Below are 24,866 nucleotides of genomic sequence, written 5' to 3'. Positions count from 1 at the left end.
TCCCTCTCTGATGCATTTCAAGAGTTCTTTTTTAAAATAAAATACTTTTTAAAACATAAGAATAAGGGATTTTGCACTCCAGTGCAAAGTAGAATATGACCTGGAAGAGATAAATGGGAAAAAAAAGGGGAAAATAGATGATAGACGGTGGATGAGAGGCTGCTTCTTTTATAACCAAAAGTGCAAAGAGCATTTGCACAGTTTTGATCTTTTAAACAACACCAGTTTTATGAAGCTGCTTTGTAAGTCTGAAACCCACGATGAGGGAGACTGAGAAGGGCAGAGAGCCAGTGATGCCACATGATACCCAAGAGGTGGCAGAGAAAGGGAAGCACAAGGGCCCAGGCTGGCACTGGAGATAAAGATCTCCAATCCTCAGTAACCAGCCTTAGGTAACTCAGATTAATTAGATCATGGCTCAGTTTTCCCTCTTGAAAAGTACCTCCCTAATAAAGATTGTTATTAGGAACATAAGCCTCCATTCCAGCTCCTTTAAGTACCCAAACAGACTGAAATAACAAGGTAACTCATATCCCTTTCCATTTCTTATCAGACTAATACAACCTCACTGACAAGCAAACAGCCATCAATAGGTGTGTATAGGGAAATTTATACTCAGAGGTATAAACTCAAGCATTTCTATGTATGGATGTAGCTAAGCCTCATTTTAAACTGTAGAAGTATATAAACACTTGGTTTTAACTTATCAACATAACATTGTTTCTCTACAGAGGAATAAACCAGTGCTTACATAAAGACCTCAAAGCATTCACAGTAACCTAAAGTAATGAATATTGTAATGAGAAACACAAGTATTTAGGGTGATAATGACTGGACTTTGCTCTACTTAGATCAGCTCACCCCCTATGGAGGCTACCAAAGCTTAAAGATTTTATCACCCTAGTAATCAGCAATGGGTAATGGCCTTCATAAAACACAGTAATTAAATTGACTGATTTCAAACTAGTGCGTTTTTTTCATTAGGGAGTTCTTATTTAACCTACTTCAAAAATCCCTTTGTGAATACAGACTATATCAGTCAAAATTGAAATGATGAGGGACGAGGAGCTTGTTCTGCTCAATATTTCAGACATTATTCAAGTAAAAAGCTGAAGTTCCGGGTATTTTTTTTTGCCATCTCTAAATGCTTCCAGTTTTAAAATCTTTCAACTTACAAAACTGGGGGGAAAGAGGAAGGAAATCAAAACCATAGTTCTTTACATTTTCCAACAATTCTTAAGAGATTCTGCTTTGTTAAAGCATGTTTTTAAAATTCTCTGAGGCCAGGGTTCCAACCTCCCTAGCAGAAATATCAACGGTGAAATTTAATTATCCTTTATGCCTGGATTCTGCATGTTGTTGTAACTCCTGTGTCTTACTTAATCTTTGTATGTTTTTGAATAAAACTTGGTTGTAAGCACAACCCCTTATTATTGCTCAAATTTGCCTTCATGATATGTGTGTGAGCCATTTATCTGTGTTCCAAGAATACTTGTAACTCAACACAGATTTTAAAATAAAATGTTTTATGGTGAGTCTCAACTCTGCTTTTGTGGCAAAAACATTTCCCAACTCAATATATGCTCTACAGAAGCTTTATGATGGCAAAAGCAAACCTACTGGAAAATCTACCTTAATAACTACGTGACACAAAATCTAGCTTCGTATTTCTCTCTCTGGGCTACAGCAGCTTTTAACTGCATGAAAGAGATGCTGGATATGTATTTTCTGTATGAAATCTACAGTGAAACACAAGACAGAAGTACAAAGTACAAATGCTTCCCCACTCTAGCCAGAAAAAAAAGTGACTCAATAGTCATACCAAAATGTGAGAGCTGGTCACAAATATACTTTTGTTTCTGTCTAGAACCCTAAAAATCTCAGAGCAGCTGTTAAAGGCTGCTGGAATCAAAGGAAATTATTTTATGGGCACCAGTGGGATATCCTTACTGTACTACTTCATCCACGTACTTCAGGGCAGTTACCAGCTCCTCCCTCACTGGTCACGTACTTGAAAATGAGATATGGGATTAACACCTATGATGGAGCAAATGGGGAAGTACACCAACAACCTAACAGAGTGGCCTTAAAAAGGCTTAAGGCAGTATTAACTCTGAAACCTAACAAAGTCACATAAACATCCGTAGGATTCTGATGTCACTTCAAGGAAACAAAGACAGAGGTAACAACCGTACAAAGAATCCCAGGAAACTGCTTTGTTGTCAGAGCCAGTCTTCCTGGATGGTTTTGAGAAAGACATTTTCTTACTTCTCTCCAGTCCACCTGTCACACTAGTTGCCTGTTAAAAGCATGACTAGAACTAACTGTCTGAAAGACTGCCAAACAGATGCAATAGCTTGTCCTGTAACCACTTTAGCAAAATAATGTACTGCATTATGCTCCTTGTGATTGCAGTTTCAAATTCTGTGATCCTATGCTGCAAACTTGTTTTATATTTTATTAGAATGAAATAATAAGTCATTGACTCACAGTTTCTATCTACATTCTCACAGTGCAAGCAGAATATGACCTGGAATAGATAAATGGGGGAAAAAAGAAATAATAGAAGGTGGATGAGAAGCTGCTGCTTTTACAAGGAAAGGTGCAAAGAGCACTTGCAATAAGCATGGTAAGCAACAAACATGGTTGTTAGAGAATATTTATGACAGCAGGCACTGTGTAACATCACTGAAGCGTGCACAATGGGAGCAAGCTTTCTAGAAAACAGATCTGCAAAACAGACATGCAGTTAGGTCTAACTATCAATCACCTGAACATGTGAATAAATCTCTAGGCAGTGGTCCATGTTCTGTTAAAATCAGCTTCTACCATACAGAAAACTTGCTGCCCAGTAAAGAAGCCATAAGGCCAAAGGAGCTAAAATATATTATACAAGCTATCATAATAATAATATCACAACTACTATGCCAGCAGAAGTTTGAAATGTTAGACTTACAGGGATTAAAGTGTATATACAATGATTGGTTATATGTACTAGTTTAAGATCCCATCACACTGAAACAATTGGATTTTTGAGTGTTTGGGTTTTTATTTAATTTCATAATTCACATTCCTTAAAACAGTGCTTACTGATCCACAAGAGCACATCTATATGGACTGTTTAAGTCTCCTCTCTGCTGGAATTGTGTGTGTGTAACTCCCATTAATGCTAATGGGCATAAAGCACAAGCATAGACGAGAAAATAGACCCCTCACTGTGAAAATAAATGTGTTCAGTTATTTTCAGATGTGATGCCAAAATCAAACAACTAAAACTACATAGTCAAAGGAGATAACACTATATAGCCTAACTGAAAGTGTCACCATTATTTTTAACTCCCTGGTCATGGACCCTGCCATGTTCTTCATGTGTCTGACATTTCTTGTTGTCATAAGGACTATGACTGGATAATATATCAACATGGGTCAAATTCTAATTCTTACACAAGTGAAAACAGCCTCGATCCCACACTCCTTACCTTCACAAAGGATGCAAGGTTAGGCCTTATGTCTTATGTTCTTCACTTAGGTCATATGTTTTCTTTTTATACCATATGGGTTAATAGCAGCAGTAAACTTTACTGCTCTCTAGGATAGTTCCTTAAAACTGTGATGAATCTATCAAAGTAAAAATTCCTACCACTTAATTTTTTCCTTAATGGTCGATAGCCTGATGTTTTCTGCTCTGATTAAAATTCACAGAATCAATGCTGTCTAAGAAACAGGTAAGAAAAACGTTTATCTAGTAAGGTGAAATTCAAAGATACGATGCTGTATTAAAATACAAATATAGTATTTTTTTCTTCTGCTGGAACCAGTGCTTTATGAGTTTACAGCTGATCTAATGTGACATTTGGAACAGCTACAAGTAAACAAAGGTTTTTAAAAGGGTGCAGTATAAGTGGAGCATTAATGATTTTAGTGAGTGTATTTAGGGTCTTTGTAAAGTGGCCTGCTGACTTTCTAATGCAAGTAATCATACCCATCTTCCCAAATCAGGGAGATGCACCTTCAAACAAGTGGATGCTACTGAGTTATCAGCCAGGCAGAGATGAGTTCTTCCAGTGATGAGGTCTTTTCAGAAGATGATGTTGTAGGAGACGAGGAGAGTGCTGCTGCTGAAAGGTCAACTTTCACAGCTTAGTGCCAGGATTTGCAATAGTGCTGGGTCAAATAGGAGAGTTAGCTGCTGCTGGGTGCTATATAGTCCAGCTCCCAGCCCCTTGACCCCAGCTACATGCTCACTTGTCTACTCCCACTTGAGTAACTTCATGGAGAAAAACAGCCCAAAGAAAACAAAACAAATAAATAAATAAATAACTAAATACTTCTCTACTGATCTGTATTTCTCTGCACAATATGAGTGGTGACAAGCCCTTCTACCTGCACAAAAACTGGGCAGCAAGGCATGTGGCTAAGGATGGCTGGCAGGAGAAGAACTTTACGTTTTAAACTGTTAGAGCAGCCCCATCAGATCCTAGAATCTGATCCCAGAATCAAACCCCTACAGAAAGGACAGTTAAAGGAGGACCCCAGCTGAGCCAAAAACTGGCCAGTGTCTGCACAGTGAAGTAAAGCAAAATCCTTAAAGGCTGCCATATTTCTGTAGCAGACACTCCCAAGAGTGTACGTGCACTGTGAATCCCCCATGCATCATGCCAGAGGACAGGTAAGGATGGAATCTCTCATCAAAGAGCTCTTCACAGACTGCCCCACAGGCTTCATGACCCAAGAGGCTGCTCCTCACTGTCCATGCCCTTGGTTCCAGGCTCTTGATCTGCAAAGTATTTCTGTATCTCACTTGAGGCTTTATAGTGAGAACAGTTGGGCTAGAGAATATATGAGCACCCTTCTCTTTTAAACCAGAAAAAGACACTAACAAACACAGCAGCCCCAGCAGTGCTGCAGCCCAGATGACCTCTCCTAAATTTCATGCAGGAATTACTGCAGAGACTGATACTGCCTGACTGAACCAGGAGACAAATTAATGAGCTCCTTCATTCATTACAGCAGAGCAGGATTGGCAATGGTCTCTCAGCAGCCTTGTGGAGAGACATCCATCGCTTTACTTAAGCACATAGGGAGCTGAGCTGGAGACACTGAACCTCTGCAGGGGCAGGGCACACAACATCCCTGAAGCAGAACTCCTTATGTTACACTGAACTAGACTCACACAAATCAATACTGTTGAACGACTCTGTTTTCTTTTTCAAGTAATAGAAGCATGGTTTTTTTTTTATTTGAGTGTATCACTATGACTCATTTTGCAAGATGATGTCTTATTATACACAGGAAAGGTCAAAAACTTCAATATTTCTACTTCTGCATAGAACACTATTTTCTTTTGGGTGAGCTTGGAGGAGTAAATAGTCCTATGAATGATTTGGTGTATGATATGCAAAAAGAGACATTTCTACAGCCTGTCTAGACTCTCAGACAAGATCAGACTGTGCTGTCATCAAAGACATTTCCACAGCCTGTCATATCACTTGAAAGACAGAACAATCATGCAAAATGGAAAATAAATAAAAACAGCTGACCTGCCAGTGTCACAGTGGAAATCTGAGCACAGTAACCTTAGACAATTTAGAGATTATGCTAACAACATGGCAAGAAGTTTCAGCAAACATTTGTGTGGAAGGGAAACTCCTGCACTAGTGAATGAAATCCAAAAATATGAGTCATGCACAAGCAATTTTGCTATGGGCCATAAAATCACTTTATGAGAGTTACAGATAATTCTGTATGCATTCTATAATGTTTCCCTACTGTGTAGAGATGGGTATCTCCGTATCCTATCACAGATAATGATGGAAAACAAATTCTCTACATAAAAGCTGATTGCTCAGATTCACCCTAACCTGTTCCAAGGGATTGTAATGCCGATGGAACACTTTTATACTGCATTCATCAACAAAGAGTTAGATTCATCACTGCCAAACACACTGCAGTTTAGATGCTTGTTATAAGATGTAGCAGGGTGAATTGAGAGCAGCCTTAGACACAGAATATGCATCCTGCTATAGTCTATCATGCATACCCCTACTATCCTTCAACATGACACCTCTGATTTCCTCCTGTTAGTACTTTTGCACATATTCAGACATATGAAGTAGTATCAAAAGAACAGATGCATTCTATGCATGTCAGGCTGAGAAAAATTACAGCAATAAGCCATAAAATAAAATAAGAGATACTGGAGTATCATAAAATAAGAGATACTGGAGTATAAAAGGTGAACCCTTTAGGACCAATTTTAGAACAGCACTGCCTCTTTTTGCACCTCAATTTTTTCTTTATCTTCTTCTAACTTTTTCCAAATGCACCCACAGGATCATTATAAAAAAACAGCTTGAAAAAGACTGGAAGCTTTTAAAAGAGACTTCTCTCATGAGACTTCAACAAGTTAACTCTTTTGCAAGGTAGCTTTATGATAAACACACTGCTGGCAACCGAAATTCAATGAGGACTCCACTGAAAGAGTAAGACAGATTTCTTTCTTCAACTTGGATGTGGCAGTCTCCAGGAGTTGACCTTAGAAACAAAACACAAAACCCCAACAAAACAAACAAACCACAAAAGAATCCCAAGAGAAGATACCTCTCCAACATCATAGACCCATATGCGGCCTTCTGAGTCACCAACTGCCACCTCCTTCCCAGCCTGGGCCCAGCGCACGCGGTTGAGGGCAGACGCTCCTTCTATGGTGACACTGGCTGTGGGAACCTGTTGAAACAATAGGAACAGGAAGGACAATAAAATCACACTGCCTACAAACCCAGGGGTCAGTTTTGGATGTCCTGGATGAGTCAAAGTCCCTTGGCATTGCTGGAAGAAGCAAATAATTCTCATTGGGGTGAGGAAAAAAAAGCAAAAGGATTCATTGTTTCTTTGATGATGTGCTAAAAAGAGAGAAGAGTAAGAGATTGCTTGGAATGAAGGGTACGGGGCAGTAAGTGAAACCATGTTTTCCCCCTTAGTCCTGGAAACATGCAAAACCAACTTTTTTTTCTCAAAAGTCACTAACATGGCCAAGAACCAACTGAGAGCAGGATTTGGCTTCAGTCGTGGCGTGGTTTCTGACTCAGGCCCAGATAACCTGACAGTCAGCAGACACATCTCTGTATTCATGCTGACACATCCTTTGAATCCATACTCACCTTTGTGGCTAGATGCAGAGGTTGAAAGTTAGGTATTCTATCAGAAAAGTCCTGAGCTAATCACTTTAGAGTGAGGACATGGCAGAAGTGAGAACAGCTGAGCTGACATTTTGAAACTCCTACAATATATTCCCACAATTCTCCTTTACATCCCCAGGAAATTACTTCTGCTTTAAATACACCTGGATGCTGTCTTAATTCCTAAACCCCCTCCCTGCCCCAAGTCAACCAACTTAACAGGTGATCCACAAGAACACATAAAGATTCTGGTTAATGCGTGGGATGAATAAAGCAATGAACATGATCCCAAGAGAAGTATTTGTCATCTGTGCTGGAATGAGGGCATCAAAAGATGCTGCAGGAGGAAGGAACTGTGTGGGTGTTTGTCCCAGATAGTGGATCACTCAGTTGATTTAGGTCACCTCATATGACAAATGACAGTAACCTGCAAGCCTACTAATGCTCCACCCAGCTGCCTTTAATAGGAGAGAACCTGCCTGAGCAAGGAGCGTGGAGCTTGGCATAACAGCCTTCCAAACAAGGGCTTTAGTTTCACTGCCTTTTAGGTCAAGGCAAATAGGATAGGATAGCTGCAAAAACAACTCCTCCACCACATCCATCTGGTGGGAAAAGGTTTTGGTAACATGTGAGATGACAAGGAGTGTCCCAGGATCTATAAATGGGCATGGAACGGAGAGCAGTCCAGGTTAAAAAGAAGTAGCTGGACAAGAACTAGTCCCGTCTACACTGGGAGGAGTGACAGGTACTGCTTCTGTCCCCATTGGCAGCACAGTGAGCTGCAGGAGCAGGAAGAAAGCAGTTTGAAGGTCATTCTAAACCCTGGTTTGAACACTGACAAACTGGCATGATTAACAAAACCAGTACTTTGCTGACTTCATCTCAGTTCTCTGACTGTGAGAACTGAGACAGGTCTAAAGATCCTGGACAAAAATAATTTTAAAATGAGCATTGTACAGCTGCTATGCCAGTCTCCTCCTCAGCCCTAATGCCTTCATTGTGTCACACCAGATGAGTGACAGCAGGAAGCCAAACCTCTGCAGACTTGCTGACACTCTTGTTGCAGCCGCAGCATGTGCACTGCCACGCCAGCAGCTGGACACGGACCAGGAATCCGGGCTGCTTCCCTTGACTCTCCCCCTGGAGGCTCCCTGCTCCCCCTCACCAACCTTGACACCAGGCTGCCAAACCAACTGGCACCTCAAGTGCAAGGATTCTGCCACAGCTAAAGCATCACCTTGGCAAAGGGCTTCACAGCAGTGTCCTGAGCCCCACAAGAGAAATGCAGGAGGATTTTGTTTGCAGAACTATGAACGATGTAGAAATAATGCTGGATACCAATCCGAAAGCAGATACCATCCTCCCCCCTTTAGGAAGCCATTCAAATGCAAATAACTACTGGACTCATCTCCCCATTGTGCAAGGCCTAGGTCCTGTCCAAGGCAGTATTACCCAAAAAAGCTGGCATGCATGAACTCCTTGTCCCAGGTCTGTTACCCAAGAAGAGTCAATGGCCAAAAGCTGACATGGAGTCATTAATCCATGATAAAAATCACAGTAGAAAACAAGCAAGTTTTAGTGCTGTGATCATGGATTTCTTAGGAAAAAAATCCAGACAAAGTTAATTTCATAACATTTGGGAATGGGTTTTTTCAAACAGCTAAATGCCAGATTTTAGAGGACTAAGCCACTAACCAGCTACATTTCTCAGAAAACTGCAGATCACAGATATATGTTTCATGTGCAAATATACAGTGCATATTTAAGGCATTGAATTTTCACAACATCTTTCAGGAGGCTGTAATACATAACTCTAGAGCTGGGGTTTGGTTTAGGTTTTTGTTTTTGGGGGTTTACTTTTTGTTGTTGTTAATACAGCATTCTTTCAGTGTTCCATATAAAAATAAGCAGGAATGCCGCAGACACAAGACACAACCCATGCTTTTTTCAAAACCTAATGGTTTTGAAAATTCCTGTTACTAATCCACAAAGCTATCTAACAAAATAAAAAGCAATACTGAAACAGTCTTTAAAAATCCAAAGAGAAAACCTTTTCTCCAGTGATATGGAGAGAAATATAGTCAAACCATAGTATCTTAAAATAGATTTGTCTGTTCTCAGTAGTGATAGTTTAAATTACATACGCCTATTTTAGACTTCAAGGTAAGAATTTATTTATAATGGTAGCATTATGTTTTTAAAATCACATTTGAAATACCTTACAAATTCTCTGAAGTTGGTGCTTGTCAGATTTTAAACAATTTTGAAATGAAATTTTAACAGATAACAGATTAAGAAAGATGCAGTCAGAAAAACCTGCATTATAAGAATACAGCTTTTTATTATTATTTTCACTGCCTATGTAGTGTCAAAACCTGCTTGCAAATACATCTCTTGCCTGTTTCTAGATACAGACACCATCCTCACACTTTAAAAGGTAAGGTACAACATACAAAAATCCTGAGAAACATCTGACAGGGTAACACAGAAGAAATAAGCGACTTTGTAAGTCAGTTTCGTATCAGCTCATACATAAATAAGACTCATCAAGCACCAAGAGATCCTCTCCAATCTATCTCCAAAAAATAAATGTCATGGATACATCGGTAAGAAATCAGCATTTGCTATCCTGAAGCTTTTTGCAAACCTCACTACACTGATCCATAAAAAAAATATTCAGTTTGCAAAAGAATGATCGAGTGGGTAAGGATTTTTTTCTTTTCGACTTTTTTTAATATGCATTTATCAGATATAAAATAAAACATGATGATTTTCCTTGCTATTACGAAAATAAATTCTGATATGCAGAAATAAACATGAAGTACACCAATAGCCTTGCAACTTTGCAACGATATGTTGAAAATAATTATTACACTGATTAAATCCTTGGTACAGTCCAATGATCTAAGTTACTTGGTCAGAAAGCATCCAGCTCTCAGGAAAAATGTTTCCAATAAATACCGAGAGCAACACCAGTGGAAACTCTGCTGAGATTCAAAAATTTAGAGGTAGCATATTGTAACTAAACCCAGGTGTTTTCTTAATTGATTTTCAATATGAAACCTAAATATGAATGCAGCTTATTCCCCAAATTAAACAAAGCCAGGACTTCTTAATAACAATCACATCTAGTTCTTACACAGAGATTTTTATCAATAGCTAGCAGTTAAACACAGTAATAGACCTGTCATTTTCTACTGTCTTCACAAATACTTTGACATCACATATCTGACATCTAAAAGTAATAACGATCTAAAAAATAGGTGTTTCAAGATCTCTTATTACAAAGGCAGAAGTGCTGACAAGGAGTTTTTCTTAGCAAATAGCTGTGCAGGCCTAAATGGCATAATCAATTACAGAAATCTGGAACATTATTAGCTAATTATGACCTACCAGATAGAGGGTAAAAGCAAACAACAATCACTTTCAGTTACAATGCTTAGAAGAACTGTTAGCAGTTCTCTCTTTCAGAGATACTTTTGTTGCTTCTCTGCATAAAAAAACTTCACATCTATTCAGACTCTATCAGTTTATAATTTATAATGATTTTTTTTATTTGTTTCATCACTGCTCAGTAAGGAAAGCAAATTATATTTCTGTGTCCAGAGACCCAAATTTGATTCTCACAAAAACACAAAGCTCGGATACCATGGAAATAATTCCAGTCTTATCCTACATGAGAGCTGATTTTGACCTCTGAGAACGGAAATAATTTGTGAAATCAGGGGGTGGCCTTGCATGCAGAATAAAAGCAGGATGAAGCTTGAAATTAATTCTTTTTTTTTGATGTTCCTATATATTTATATGTAAACAGACTGAAAGCAGCAGCGGTTTGCTACGTACAGCCTTATTATTGATGGGAATGGGATCAAGCAGTCCAGACTAACTTTTTGGAAAGAAATTATGGTCTCCTTGAGTAAAATGGCAAAACATCAGTTGATTTCAATTTCAGCCCTGGTACTTGGGGGGAAAGGATTTTTTTTTTTCTTCTCAAAATGCTGGGTTTTATGCTGTGTGTTTAAGCCTGCATTAATGAGAAGACCTGAAGGATATGTCCCTCCCTTCCCAAAATAAATTCTTAGGAGACTCCTCCTGAATATCCTCCAGCTGTATGTGCTCTAATTAAAAAGGCTGCACTGCTTCCTGCTCAGAGCACTTCAAAAGGCCTCACTGCTCCCCTTGACAGTGCAGTGCCCGGTGCTGGTTCCTCTTACCTGTCCGTGCTTATTTATGGCAAGCACCACTCACTGGAAGCCATAAACTGCACCCGTATTTTACTCTGACTGAAACGCACAGCAGGTTTAGGTGAAAGGTATATTAATGATCCAACTAATATTAAAAAAAAAATAATTAAAAATAGGGCGTAAGGAGGAAAATACTGCCGCTTGCTCTTCCATCGTCTCTTTTTTTGGGACATAAAAAGAAACTCACCAGTTAATATGTGGCCTTTTATTTTTTTACAGTCTGTTTGTTCTTAGTTTTTCATTGAATTAAGTAAAAACAAGGAAGACTTAGTGCGTGGAAAAATACTTCAATTTTTGTGCTGGAAACTGATTGCTGGCCATCTAAGATTGACCTCAGGTGATAACAGGTTTTCTGAAAATCCAAAAAAAAAGAGTATCAATTTAAGCCTCTGCTGTTTTTAAAAATTTGAAATAAGAGGAAAAACCCGAGGTTTGGCACATTTAGAAAGATACTTTTTAAAAAACAGTGTTTATCAGTCTCAATCTTTGCTAAAACTCCTCTGATTAATTCTTTCTCACCAGTGAAATTCAAACGCGAGACCTTTCCTTTCCAATGGTCCCCACTATTTAGCTAATAGCAGTGAAAAGAAAAGGTAGTTATTTGCATTTGTACCTTTAAGTTCCACAGCAAAGTTTAAAGATAAAAAAAAGGGGTGAGGGTGTAAAGCCCCATATAACGTGTGAGAGAGATGCCCTGTGCTTTAAAAGACTGAAGCAGGGTACCAAGCGACTCAGAGGCAGGATGTGAGGGGAGATGCAGGGGCACACGCTTGGTTTCTGACACGCTGGAGGGGCTGGCACGGGGCTTTCAAGTTCCAGTCCCCAGAGCCTGTGGCGCAGAGGAAAATACATTCAGAGGGAGAGCAACTCTCGCCGTCCAACACAGCCCCGTCCCGCTGGCAGTCGGTGGCGGCGTGGCCGGGCTGCCAAGGTGTGACCCCCTGGGTTTGGGCCGGAATCGCAAACCTGGCTCTCCCAGCGTCAGAAACGGGGTGAGGGGATAAAATAAAATAAAAAGAAAACCTGCAGAACGGGCGCGGTTTAAAAGCGCACCTTAAAATAACAGAGGGGGAAGGAGCCTCCTCCCCGAGCCGGCACCGCGGCATTTAATTGCGCTGGCATTCTGCCGGGGGTGCCGGAGTCGGCCCTCCCGCCCCTGACAGGTACCGAGCGCAGCAGCCCCGCCGCAGGGGAGGCAGCGAGGGAGGCGGGAGGGAGGGAAGGAAGGAGGGACGGACGGGAGAAGGGGACGGGCGGGCGCCCCCGGCAACGGGACCTGCCCTCCCTCTCCCTCCCCTCCCCGCCGCGCCCCGGGGCGCGGGCGGCGGCCGACGCCGGGTTGTCCCCGCCCTGAGGGAGCGCGGCGCCCCTTGGAGCCCCGGCGGGGAGGATGGCGAGGGGTGCCCGGCAGTGCCGGCTCTCACAGGGTTAAGGGCTTGCCCGGCGCCCCGCTGCCCGCCCGCCCGCGCCCTCCCAGCGCCGCCGAGCCGCCTCACCTCGGTGTCGTTATTCAGGTTCCACAGATCCAGGCGCCCCATCCCGTCCACGCAGGCGAAGAGCGCGGGATGCACTGGCGACCACATGACATCGTAGACATAGTCGGCATTGTCTTCAAAGGAGTAGAGCGGCTTGTTGTGCTGTAAAGCAGAGAGCGGCATGAAGACTTCGTGGCGCTAGTGCTGCCTGGGGCTGTCTGGCGAGTCTAATTAAAAACTTTGCACATTTACAAAGTGTCATAAAACTTCCCCAGATGAAAGGTCCTCCGCGAAGGGCGGGACTGCGCTTTAATGGGGCAACAACTGTCCGGTGGGATAAATGAGATGCCCGGTGTGAGGGGTGTGGGACGCGCGGATGACGGGGCGGGGAGAGCGCCCGCTCCCGCTCCCGCTCCTGGCCGGCACCCCGGCGGCGGGAGGGGGTGCGGGGGGGCGGCGCGGGAGGCAGCGGGCACGGACCCCCGCTCCCGCCCGAGCCGGGCGCGCCGGCGGAGGCTCCGATAAGGATCGTGAGAGCGGCGGGAGCAGCGCGGCGCCCCCGCGGCCCCCCGCGCTCCGCGGGCCGCGCCTGACACCTAGCGGCGGGCGGCGGCAGCGCACCGGCCCCGCGCTCCCCGCGCGCGGCGCGCTCCGGAGGGAGGGAAGGAGGGAAGGAGGGAGGCAGCTCCGGAGGGAGGGAAGGCTGTCATCTGCGGCAGGCGGGGAGTCGGAGGGAAGTTAGGAAGTACACCAGGAATAAAGTGTAATTGTTCCTCATGAATTATTCATCGCATCTGGCTTGTCTTTAATTTTTGCATAATGGCTTCGCTAATCCCCGATCAATTAATGGAAAATGAAATTTGAATGATAATGAAAACTCCAGAGATGAAAGAAATTAAGTATTCTCATGGCTTATGACAGAAATCTAAACAATGGGACTTCTCCGAGGGTCTCCCTGAGTGCCTCCCTCCTCCTGCCGTTCCCTGCCGCCTCCCTGGCGAGCGCGGCCCGGCGGGACGGGCGCCCCCGGTCCCCCCGCGGTCCCCCGGCCCCGGGAAATGCAGCATCACCGAGCGGGCCGTGTGAGTGTCCGGGTCGCACCCCTCCAACATCTCGGTCAGGTCCTTCTGGAGTGCACCCTCGTGCATTTAACAAAGCAAACACTGTCCGGAGTGCCTCAATGCATAGCCACACGTTATTTTTCCAAAAAGTGGAGAGACCAATTGCAAGTGTTATATAGCTTTTCTCTCGTATATTATTAATTTAAAGCGATAATGCAGTTGGTATCTATTTACAGGCAGGTCTTTGCTAGTTTTGGTTTCGGTCCTCTTGCACCCCATGGTGCTTGGACGGACGCTGGGGCTGGAAGCACTGCAGGGTCAGCAGGTGGGACAGGCGCGTGTCCATCTCTGTGCTGCCATGTCTCTGAGTGTTGGTGTGGTGTGTTGCTGTTGCAGCACTGTATTGTAAGCAGTTCTGTAACATTTCTGGCCACCGAAGGTATCACAAAAAATTACTGAATACTGGAAGTATTCAAAGGTTTAATTACATGACTTTGTCATTTGCAAACATACCAAAAATACTCAGGGGTTTATTCCAGAGGCTGGGTTTTCCTCTGCCTGAATTAATGGAAGATGCTTTGATTACAGGATTAGGTCTCAAATTTTTGTAACTAGCGTAATGGTTTTTGTCCATTTCTTAAGACTATCAAACGTTTTGTGTAACAATGAAATGAAATCACAGCTTGACCTCATTACCTCAAATTTGTACACCATTTAAATTTCTTTTCCCAGGCTGGAGTTTTGCAAAAAAAAAAAGAAAAAATTACAAAAAAATATTTTTGTTCCTGAAGGTCTTTTTCTCCAAACACGTATGTGTCTGCCTACTGTATTATCAGTGGACTTACATGTGTTAATGGAATTACTTACATGCCTGTGCTAAAGCTTTTCCAGGGTTTAGGACCAAATGAACACCAAACTTTTGAACAGGCAGAGGTATTTCATAGGAAATTTCAAAGTGAATCTTCACAACTGTGAGCTAGGAAATAGTATTTAGAGAGAGCTACATGGATTCCCAATGCTGCACTGTGGGTTTTCACTGAAAACATCTAATTTAGGTTCAAATACATCAAGTGTCTAAATCCTGGTGGGCATTGAAGATAGTAGTACACCAAAAGAAAAAGAAATCTGGTCAACTGCTAGATGGATGCTATTTTTCTTATTAATGGGAAAAGTGCTGTACATACAGCACTTTAACATTTAATGTCATGGGAGAAGTAACAAAATTCCACTGAAGTTAAGGGCCTATTAAGATATCAATCAATCCAGGGCATCTTTCAATCAGCATTTCCTTTTTGTCAGCATATCAAAACTTGTTATGATCTTAAGTGTGGCACTTTTAAAATGGCTTTTTTAGTACTGCTATGTTATTTTCCATTTCATGCTTAAAGACTAAGGCATTAGAAGGAAGGTCAGGAGGTTTGGTGCTAGTCTGTATCTTACTGTACACACGTTGTGTAGTCTCTAGGAAATAGCTTTAGCTGATGTGCCTCTGTTTCCCTGTTATAAAAATAAAAACACTTTCAAGGTTCTGGAATTTGAGGTGAAAAGCCTCAAATACCAAAAATGGAACGCCTTTACCATAACAGTGGAAATACTCAGTCAGATAGAAAGTCAGAGGGAAAGTGTGGACAACAGGAATAATATGGCTTTTGAGAAAGATCTCAGACATGCAAGGAATGACACACAAATTAATGAAGCAGAATAGGGTGTGGAGCACTGCAAAGAAATAAGAAATTGCAGAATTGTGAGCAGCCCAACCAAAAGGCAAGTTGAGCTGCAGTGTGGTTGGGAAATCAGGGAGAAATCTTATGGCAGAAATCTCCAGGTAGTGAAGCTGAGCTACATAAAGTTCATACTGCCCCCAATATCCCTGTCCTCCCAGCTTGGCTAGCTGCCAGTGGAAAAAGAGAAAGTATTTCCCATACTGTCTTGTCTTCTTGTGCTGTTTAACCAGAGAAGAACACAACAACAACAACTGCATATGGTCCATCTTGCTTTGTGTCCTGCCTCTGATACTAACAGCGTCTGGCCTTTCTTAAAAGTTGACATTTTATCCTGGTCTGAGAGCAGTTATGTTGGTTACATTGTGAAGACTCCGTTTCTGAGTTTAGGTGTGTGTATAAATGTTCACAGGACTTCCTTACTGTGAGCCTGCTCCCTTACTATGGGCCCAGCCTGCAGATCCTGTAATGCAAGGATTTATGAGTAAGAAACTCTAGTGACTGCTCTTAGAAAATGTTGAAATGTGGAACCATGTAAAGGTCACTTTAAAGCAGTTTTAAATTACCAAAACTTCAGACCTACACAATCCATAACTAACATATGGCTATTATTATAAAACAACTGAAATTTAAACTTGATGAGCTTTCATTCTTAAATATCAACCCACTCTGTTATTCTATAGAGCAGAAGAAATAGTTTAAAGCAGTATCTTCAGAAAAACTTGGGCCAAACTACTTATTACTGAAAAAGAAGAATGTAGGGTGAAAATACAGCCCTAAAGAATCAATGGAGTTTTGCCATTGATTCCAAAAGGACATGATTTGAGCATTTTTAGTGGAAAAAGCAAAAGCCAATTCCAAGACATGGGATTTTTTCTCATTAATTTAAACATGTTATCAATCACTTATCCTCAATGTTTGTATAGAGGCATTGTTTGAGAAGAAAATGAAGAGTGAACGTTTTATGTACCCGTTGGCTGTCTAGGAAGTAAGACTTGTCTGTGAAATAAGAAGCTCACCTAAATAAATTCTACACATTTATATAAAAGAGGGGGTTTTTACACATATAAATTTGACCAGTCTATTCCACTTATTTGCATAGAAGAATTTTCTTTAATCCATGAGGCGCCACACATGAAGTAGCTAATTATCCATATACAGGAATGTATACATACACACAGGTTTTAACTAGCATCTGACTTCTAAAAAGCCATGGAAAAAACTATTGGCTTTGCCCATTTCATGAAATAAGCACTTTTTTCCACGTTGCCACACTTTCTGTGGGTGTCAGCTCCACTTTAAGGTACTTTCCAAGGCTGTACCTTCATCAGTACAGATGTGTGGTGACACCACACACTCTTGCTGTCTCCACTTCTTTCTTTCTACTCAATTGTCTTCTATTCTAAAGATGATAAGCGAAATACCATACTTCTGGCTCTCACCATATTAACAACAGCCATCCGTATTGTGCAGTACTTGCAAGTTGATTCAAGGTGATTTTGTTTCTCTAGGTGGGCAGAATATATATTTTCTGCCCACCTAGAGAATAGATTCATTCTATTATCTATAGAAAATAGATTCATTAGTCCTTGGCATAGAAATTTTCTGAACAAGCTAATGTTGTTTATTTAGGCTCAAGCTCAGGTTTTCAGGCACTTGGAAAGAGCACAGAGTGGTCCTGAGCAGTGTCTGTTCCTCTGGCCCTTGAACAAACCAGGGAGTAGGATTGGGAATGAGATGATCTTTACAGACCCTTCAACCCAAACCATTCTATGATTCTATGAACTTGGTCCCTGTGAGACCAAGTATTCCATAAATTGTTTTTATTGATTAAAAAAACAAAACCAAAACCACAACATGCAAAATGGTGTCAAAGAAAGACATTTCTTTCAGCAGAGATAACACATAGGGAAGGTACAAGATTCTGTCTTTCTTTAAAGTGAGTGCTGCAGTGTCACACTGACTAGATGATGTGAAAGAGACTCGGACAGGGCACAGCTTTTGGAACTTCTGCTCAGGATAGGATCTGAGCTTGTTCAGTGTTTTATAGGCCCAGTCTTGTCCATCTTGAAATATTTTGAAATATCAATATTTTGCTGAAACCAGGCTCATTGTTTCCCTTTTGAGGGTGCCACTTAACCAGGCCAACTCAAAACATGCAGACAGCATAGCAGAAACAAAAAGCTGCCGGGAATATTGAGTGAAATACTCATCAAATTTGCTTTACTCTGGCCTTGACCTTTCCCCTTTCAATGGTGTCCTTCTTGGGACACCATCCATTAGCTGTTTAGGGTTACTTGTCTGTACCTCTTGTGGTGAGGTGAGGGGTTTAGTCCTCTGCTCTGTATAAGGCTCTACTGCTCTTGTAAGCCTTCATGTTCTCTCTCTGTTTATATGGATTCAAAGAGGCCCTGGTTTTCATTCAGACTGACAGGAATCTGGAATCTCCAGGAATCCACAGGAATTTTGCCGGTTCTGGACTATCATGTTTCTCCCAAATCTGTTTTCTAATAGTTACAGTGATCTAGAATTATCCAATAGCTCCTGCTTGGATGCTATACTTGTGGGCTCTTGCTTAGTTCAGTTTATGCTCATTTTTTTAAAAGCTACAGCATTCCCAGGAACTGTTACTAGATGTCATAAATCAGAGGCAGTAGTTACAGGTACATCCCTGATGGCTCAGCAAAGCCTGTCTGCTTTCTCCACAAAGGGTATCATTATCCTGCAGACTCCAGTACTATACAACTCACAACTTGTAGCCTGCTCCATCTTTTCCAGGAGTAGCCAGACCTTCAAAGGATGGCAGTGGGAAAGCAAAAGGGTGATGTTCACCTTTAGCCACCCTATGTCACTGGCTAACTGAGGCACCTGAACTGAGTCACATGAGTAAAAACTCCTTTGCCTGCCTTAAAATTCTTTCTGGCAGTCAGTTTCAGTGCTGGATTGCAGATGAGCCTCTGGGACTCAAAGAACATTTCACTGGGCTGTGACCTCTCTGTATGTTGTGTCACCTCACTGTCAGATAATACTAGGTCACTGAATCAAGTCTAAACTGACTTGATTGGCAAGATAACAGGCTCAAGTTTTAGACTCAGAAGTTTTAGAACAGAGGGAAAGAAATGAGTGTGGAAATGATCCCTACACTCTTCACAACCCTTTTGTTTAAGTGCTGTAGTATTGTTACACTGATTGGGCTTTGGCATTCTAAAATTTGCAGACAGACAAAGCAGAAAACTGTTCACTTTTAGAATTTATTCTTCTTGCAGAGATGCCGAAACTGTTGCCTTCCTTAATTGTCAATAATAAAGTCCCATATTTTTGCATAAACATGTGGGAATTATTATGGATAGAAGAGGGGACAAGGGTAAGACCAAAAGGAAAGGGGCTATGAGAGCAGACCAAGTCTGGAGATAACCTGGTGATTACATTTTTTGTGGTTTCCTTCAAAGTCAAAGCGCCACAAGTGAGTATAAAAGAAGGAAGCAAAGGAAAAAAGGTTTGATGATTGGCACAGGCGGTTTTAATGAGAACCGATCTTAATGTCTAATACTATGGTATGAAGAAAAAAATAAAAAAACTTGGAAAGTCAGACAGCACTTGTCTTATAAGAGCATCAGAAATTCAAACAGCAGAGCTTTTGAAATCTGTGGATATAGCCTAGAAGCTAGTTTTACTGACAGGTAAAACCCTTATGTGGTTAATCCTTCTTAACTCTTTAAGTACTCAGCAGAGGTGCAACGCATTCTGGCTGTACTTCCAAAGTTCTCTTCTACCATGCCTTTCCACTTACCCAATGGAAAAATACCTTTTTATTTTCTAAAGAAAAAAAAAGCAGAAAGAATGGCATTCTTCTTTACCACTGCATATTAGCTGAGGAACTATTTTCAGTGAGTTTGATATAAATGTGCATTACTTGATGCCTACTTTAAATTTAAATGATTTAAAAGATTTGCTTGCAATGGATGAACTTTAAAAACATCCGAATGCATGTAAGGCAGACTGGCTTACAGTTCCCCAGCTCACTTTTATCCCTAGTTCCTGGCCAGGCTGGTGTATTCTTGTTTCTGCATTTTAGATCATCCAGTTTAATTCCTAATCTGGAGCCCCTTTTACTCCACAATTACAAGAGTTGTGCCTATGGGTTTCCACTCTGTGAGGTTTAATATTCTCTGCTTCATTCACCCACATCAAACTGGAGGCAAGTGCAGACAGCAACACTGGAAAAGCCTATACAGGTATCTGCCATTTGTTCGGTATTTCCTCAGACTGCTGACTTCATCGCTAAATGGTAATCAAGTTTTCCACCTTTTATCTAAAACATGCTCTAAGCAGGACAGTACTTCTTCCTAAACTACTAACTATGCATTTGTGTCAAAAGACTTCTTTAGAATTACTATTGTTTTCTTTTGGAATTTCTAACTACTTCTAAAAATGGCTCAATTTCTTTTAAGAAGCTCAAAACACTACAGAAAGTTCTACTGTCCTTGCCTAGCAAACTAATTCATATTTTCTGTAGTTCATACTCCTGCCTTTATATTGCTGTATTCCTGGATTCTTTTTCAGAGAAGGTCCTGAGGGACTTGCTGAAAATTATAAGCAAGGCATGTTGATGGAAGAATCACCAAGTCCTGGTCAGAGGAAACCCAGAGTGAAACACTGAGGGCAGATTTGGTCTTCTACCTTCAGCTGTCACTCCCTGTTTATATCCCACACAGGGGGGACAAGGAAGCAGAGCTGGAGAGTGGCTGAGATGATTTGGGAGAAGCTGGATCGGTGCACTAGTGCTTTCCTGCCATGCAGGAGAGGCAGTGGCACGCACTGAGGTCCTGCACGTACCTCTTCTGGGGTCATGTCACTGGTCTCCCTGCTTTGGGTCTCAAGTTGTTAAAGAGAGACCGTTTAGCTCAAATTGCAAGGCAAGGAGAGGAGTGGGATAATGTGGCTGTGGTTTGGTTGGGTCCCACCCCTGTGATTCTGATGGGAACATTCAGTATGAGGCCCCTGAAAACTCAATTTTTCTTTTTAATGGAAAATGCTGCTTCGTCGCAGGGTACCTGGCCCAGCCTTGCGCGTGTACTCAGCGAATTGCCAGGCTTTCAAGTGACCCTGCTGCTGCAGTTCAGCTGCCAGGAAACAGGAGCATGAGGAGCATTGCAGGATGGCTGACACAGCCTGATGTTACAGCACTGCCTGCTAAACAGTCAAGATTAGTATTTGTAGCTGCTGCCACCAGGATGCCCACAGAGCTTTCATGGGTCAGCAAGCAATGATTTTGAGGCTAATTATTATTGAAGACAACTCCATCTTGTAGGTCTTTGAACACAGTTCCTTTTTTTTTTTACTGATAACAAAAGTCTCTCACATGGCAGAGAAAGGATGGCTGCCTGAAGCAGGTGGGAGAAAATTTCCATTAGGGAAGAAGTCCTGGGCTTTATATACTGATAATTGTCCTGAAATGCTTCACTATTCCATGCGAGCTTGATCCTCCAGTGTAATTCTGCAACAGAGCTGTCAGTGGGAGGTTTGCATTTTGATTTCAGGGAAAAAAAGGAATGATGACTTTGTTTTGCACAGATTATATAAGCTCCTGAAATCCAATTCTGCTTTCCATGTGCAAATAGAGCTTTCACTGCTACAGCTGGATTTATATTAGGGTTTTCTGAAATACAGTTTAGCCCACTGAGTTTTTAGGACTCAGTATTTTAGATGACTGTTTTATTTGTGGGTGTGCCATTGTTCACTAAACGTATCAAAAAGAAGCACCATGTTTCATGTCAGTAAATTAGGCATGTTGGCCAGCTGATTAATATTTTCCTAACACTTATCAAATATGGCTACACGGACAACTGAAATAAGAAGAAGTATTTCAAGTGAAGAACTTGAGACTGATTTCAAGCCACCTGACTTCACTTTGGTTTTGCTCTTTAAAATTACCTAGAAAAAAACCTTTTTTTTTTTTTAATAGCTGGATGTGAGCCAGACCTCTGGCTCCAGAGGTAAAGGGCAAAACCTAAAAAAATCCTGTCTGAACAGGCAACTCCACCCTCTTCCCCGAGTCAGCTTGGCCTTCTGACAGAAAGTGTGCTCTGAAGCAAATTCATTCATTGCCTTGTTTTTGGATCAAACTCAAAATTCTGAACTCACACCACAGAGAGACCATTTCCATGAAATCCTAGCATGCTATTTTATCACCCTTTGTCATTCCCTATAATCAGATTAAATTAACATTTGGACACTGATTAATCAAATTCATAATTTTAATTGCTTTTATCAAAGAGAAAAGAAGGAGCTTTGTGTGGTAATGCATCAGTGAGGGAGACCATTCTAGTCAGGTATCCAAAGTAAGAGGAGTGAAATTGTCCCTTGAGATAGACATTTGAGCCCCACCAAAATCAGTCAGAGGGAGGAGTAGTAAAGGAATCCACAGGATTCTGGCTGCAAATCAAGGTGCATATGTATATGTGCATGTGGTATGGGATAAAGAGGCTGATTCCTTCCTGGTAGTGGTTTGGGAAAAACCAGGATAAGAAGACAGACTTGGGAGCTCAGAAGTGCTGACACGTCTGCAAGTTTAGATATGGCCTGAGGCTGCCCAGATGCAAGAAAGCCACCAAAAGCTACAGCAACTGATCATCTGCCAGACTTGGGCTCCTGCATAGACAGTGGTGGGCAGGAATGGTGGTCTCTCCAAGAGGTGTCTATAATGTATGCTGTACAGTTACTTCTTTCCAGTGGCTGCATAAGAAACCAAAGTGTGAAAGCTTTACATAATAAAAGATCCACGAGGATCCAACTTCATATGAAGAGTCATCTAAAATGCCTTGCATGATAATATGAGAAGATGTGGGCCAAATGTGACCATCAAGTAGTGCTCTGGTTCATTCTGCAGCACCTTTTCCATCACAGTAAATTTAGTCTATTAAGTGGATCTGATCAGATCCTATGAGCAAGGCTTCTGGGGAAGGGCCAAGATACCTGTCTATAGCAACACCGCCACCACCACATGCTTCTTTGCATTTTTCTAAAGGTAGGCTTCAGCTGGACCTTGGAGGAGATGGAGTTCACCTCTAGGCCAAATGAAAACCAGCAGAGTCTGAAGTTACATGCTGATAGGAAGGTATGACAGGTAATTTGCTCCAAGAGACAGAAGGACTGGGTCATACCCAGGTTGTCAACAAGCACATGGGCATAAGATATTCAAGGTACAGAGATGCATGTGAAGGCATATAGCATAGAAATGGGAATGTTTGCTGTTTAAAATGTGGTTTCTCAAAAAAGCTCAACAGACTGAAACAGCAGAGCATACCAGAAGAGAAAAGCAGCATGTGAAGAGCATAAGAAAAAAAAAAGACAAAGGAGAGGCACAAGGAAGGCACTAGCATTGATGCACGTACTGGTAAAGCAAAACTGAGCATTGACACACAATGGGTAGTCTGTCACTGAGGGCACACATGACCTCTGGCTCCATTAGACCCTGATAATGGCGATGTGGTGGCCCTACTACCAGTCTGCTCACCTCTGAGCCTCCTTCTGATATTGGCATTGCCACTATTACTTAAACATTAGGCAGAGGGAGACAAGCGTGGATGGGGATGCAGCAAAGTTGTTACAGTTACACCAATCTCTGCCCATCTGAGCACGACTTAGGCATGGGTGCAAGAGGAGAAAATGAGTCATTAGCACCTCCCCTCATTGGAAGGATAAAAGCTAAAGAAGGCATGTGGAGGATGAAAAAGCTAACAAAATCCAGCTCTCTGTCCTCAAGGCTTTAGCTGAAACCAGCTTATGTTTTGCTATGTTTTAGTAATTCCAAGACAGCTTCCATCTCTTGACACAATATCAAAAAAATTTGCTCTCCAAACAGCAATTGCTGTAATAATAACAATACTTACATTTCATTATTTAACCTCATGCTATTCATTCATGAGGATTAGCGTTTAATTAATTAACAACACTTAGCATTTCCACTTAGCACTTTACCTCTTCAAAGCATCGTACCGACACTACCTAATTAAGGGCAGAGCTCCACAGACACTTCACATCGGGACTTCCCTTTGACAGCTCTGCATCCCAGACTTGCTCACATGGTGCAGCATAAATTCAAGGTAAAGCCCTATTAACTTCATCAGGAACCAGGTTATGCTGTGGTTATCAAGCAACTATCTTTGCTTGAAATTGCAAATTCTGTTTCTTTTCCTGTTGCTTCTGGTTGTTTGCTATTCACACAGGGATCTAATTTTTGGCTGATGTGATGGGTGATTATATGAACCTTGTGTTAGTTCTGTCTACAAAACGCTCATTCATCCGCTAGTGAAAATCTTATTCTCAGTCACCTGGTTGAACTGCCTTTAGCTAGAAAATGTGTTAACCACAAAAACATTATAAAATGTAAAGTGAGAGTTTTTAAGGGAGATGGTGCTTTCAATCCATCAGTCAAATGCCTGCTATGAAAGTGCCTTTCTTGTAAGCACCCCAGGATGCTACACAACATCAATAGACAATATAAACACAAAGCTTTTATGGTTCACTTTACAATTGGACATTGACTCTGAACCTGTGAAACAGAAAGGAATTGAATTTCATGACCAAAGAGGATAATGTGCACAGGATTAAGTAGACAACGCTGGTAGAAGCAGGAAAGCAATATGGCTTTGGATGCTGATAGGGAGATTAAATTTACAAATAAGAAACTAAAGGAATAAACCAATTCCGACTAAAATCTTGTTAGCTAGCAAAAGCACTTAATACTTTATATCAATCCACTATTTTTTTTCCAGAGCCCACTGATTGACTGAGCCTTGACTCTGAGAACTGAACAAAGAGAGCCTTAAATATGTAGTAGCTCCAGCCAAGAAAATTATTCAGACAATATGGAAATAAACTTCTGATGCAGTTGAATGGGGAGAAAAAGAAAACATTCATCACAATTCAAGAACTTGTCTAGTGTCTCAGAGGATGTTTTCACAGGGCAGTGGCTGGCAGGGCAGCAGCCTGGGGCTGCTGCTGCTGCTTAAACCTGCTCCAGAAGAAAGTGAGTGATCCAAAACAGCAGCGCAGCTTCCAGGTCTGAGCGGTGCCGTGGTGTGTCACATGCACATCACAGCTCGCCCAGCTCAGTCAAACAGCTTTCTCAGGAAGCCCCTCTTGCCAGACAAGCCACAGCTTGATGGATATCAGAAATTTAAAT

General features: G+C 41.7%; 1 protein-coding gene across 4 annotated transcripts in view; it reads right to left on the bottom strand.

Moving 5' to 3' along the window:
• DYNC1I1 (dynein cytoplasmic 1 intermediate chain 1) overlaps positions 1-24,866 on the bottom strand; it is a 186,721-nt gene that overhangs the window by 12,439 nt on the left and 149,416 nt on the right. For all 4 annotated transcript variants that reach the window (XM_071429032.1, XM_071429036.1, XM_071429034.1 and 1 more), the window contains exons 15-16: positions 12,919-13,059; positions 6,601-6,726 (exon numbers count right to left, since the gene is read on the bottom strand). In XM_071429032.1, the coding sequence (XP_071285133.1) occupies positions 6,601-6,726; positions 12,919-13,059 (267 nt within the window). The remainder of the gene's footprint in view (positions 1-6,600; positions 6,727-12,918; positions 13,060-24,866) is intronic.

Source organism: Agelaius tricolor, unplaced genomic scaffold, assembly GCF_023055355.1.
Source record: "Agelaius tricolor isolate 1412-34295 unplaced genomic scaffold, bAgeTri1.0.p SCAF_6, whole genome shotgun sequence".
Classification (NCBI taxonomy): domain Eukaryota; kingdom Metazoa; phylum Chordata; class Aves; order Passeriformes; family Icteridae; genus Agelaius; species Agelaius tricolor.
This window is presented reverse-complemented; position numbering and strand designations above follow the sequence as displayed.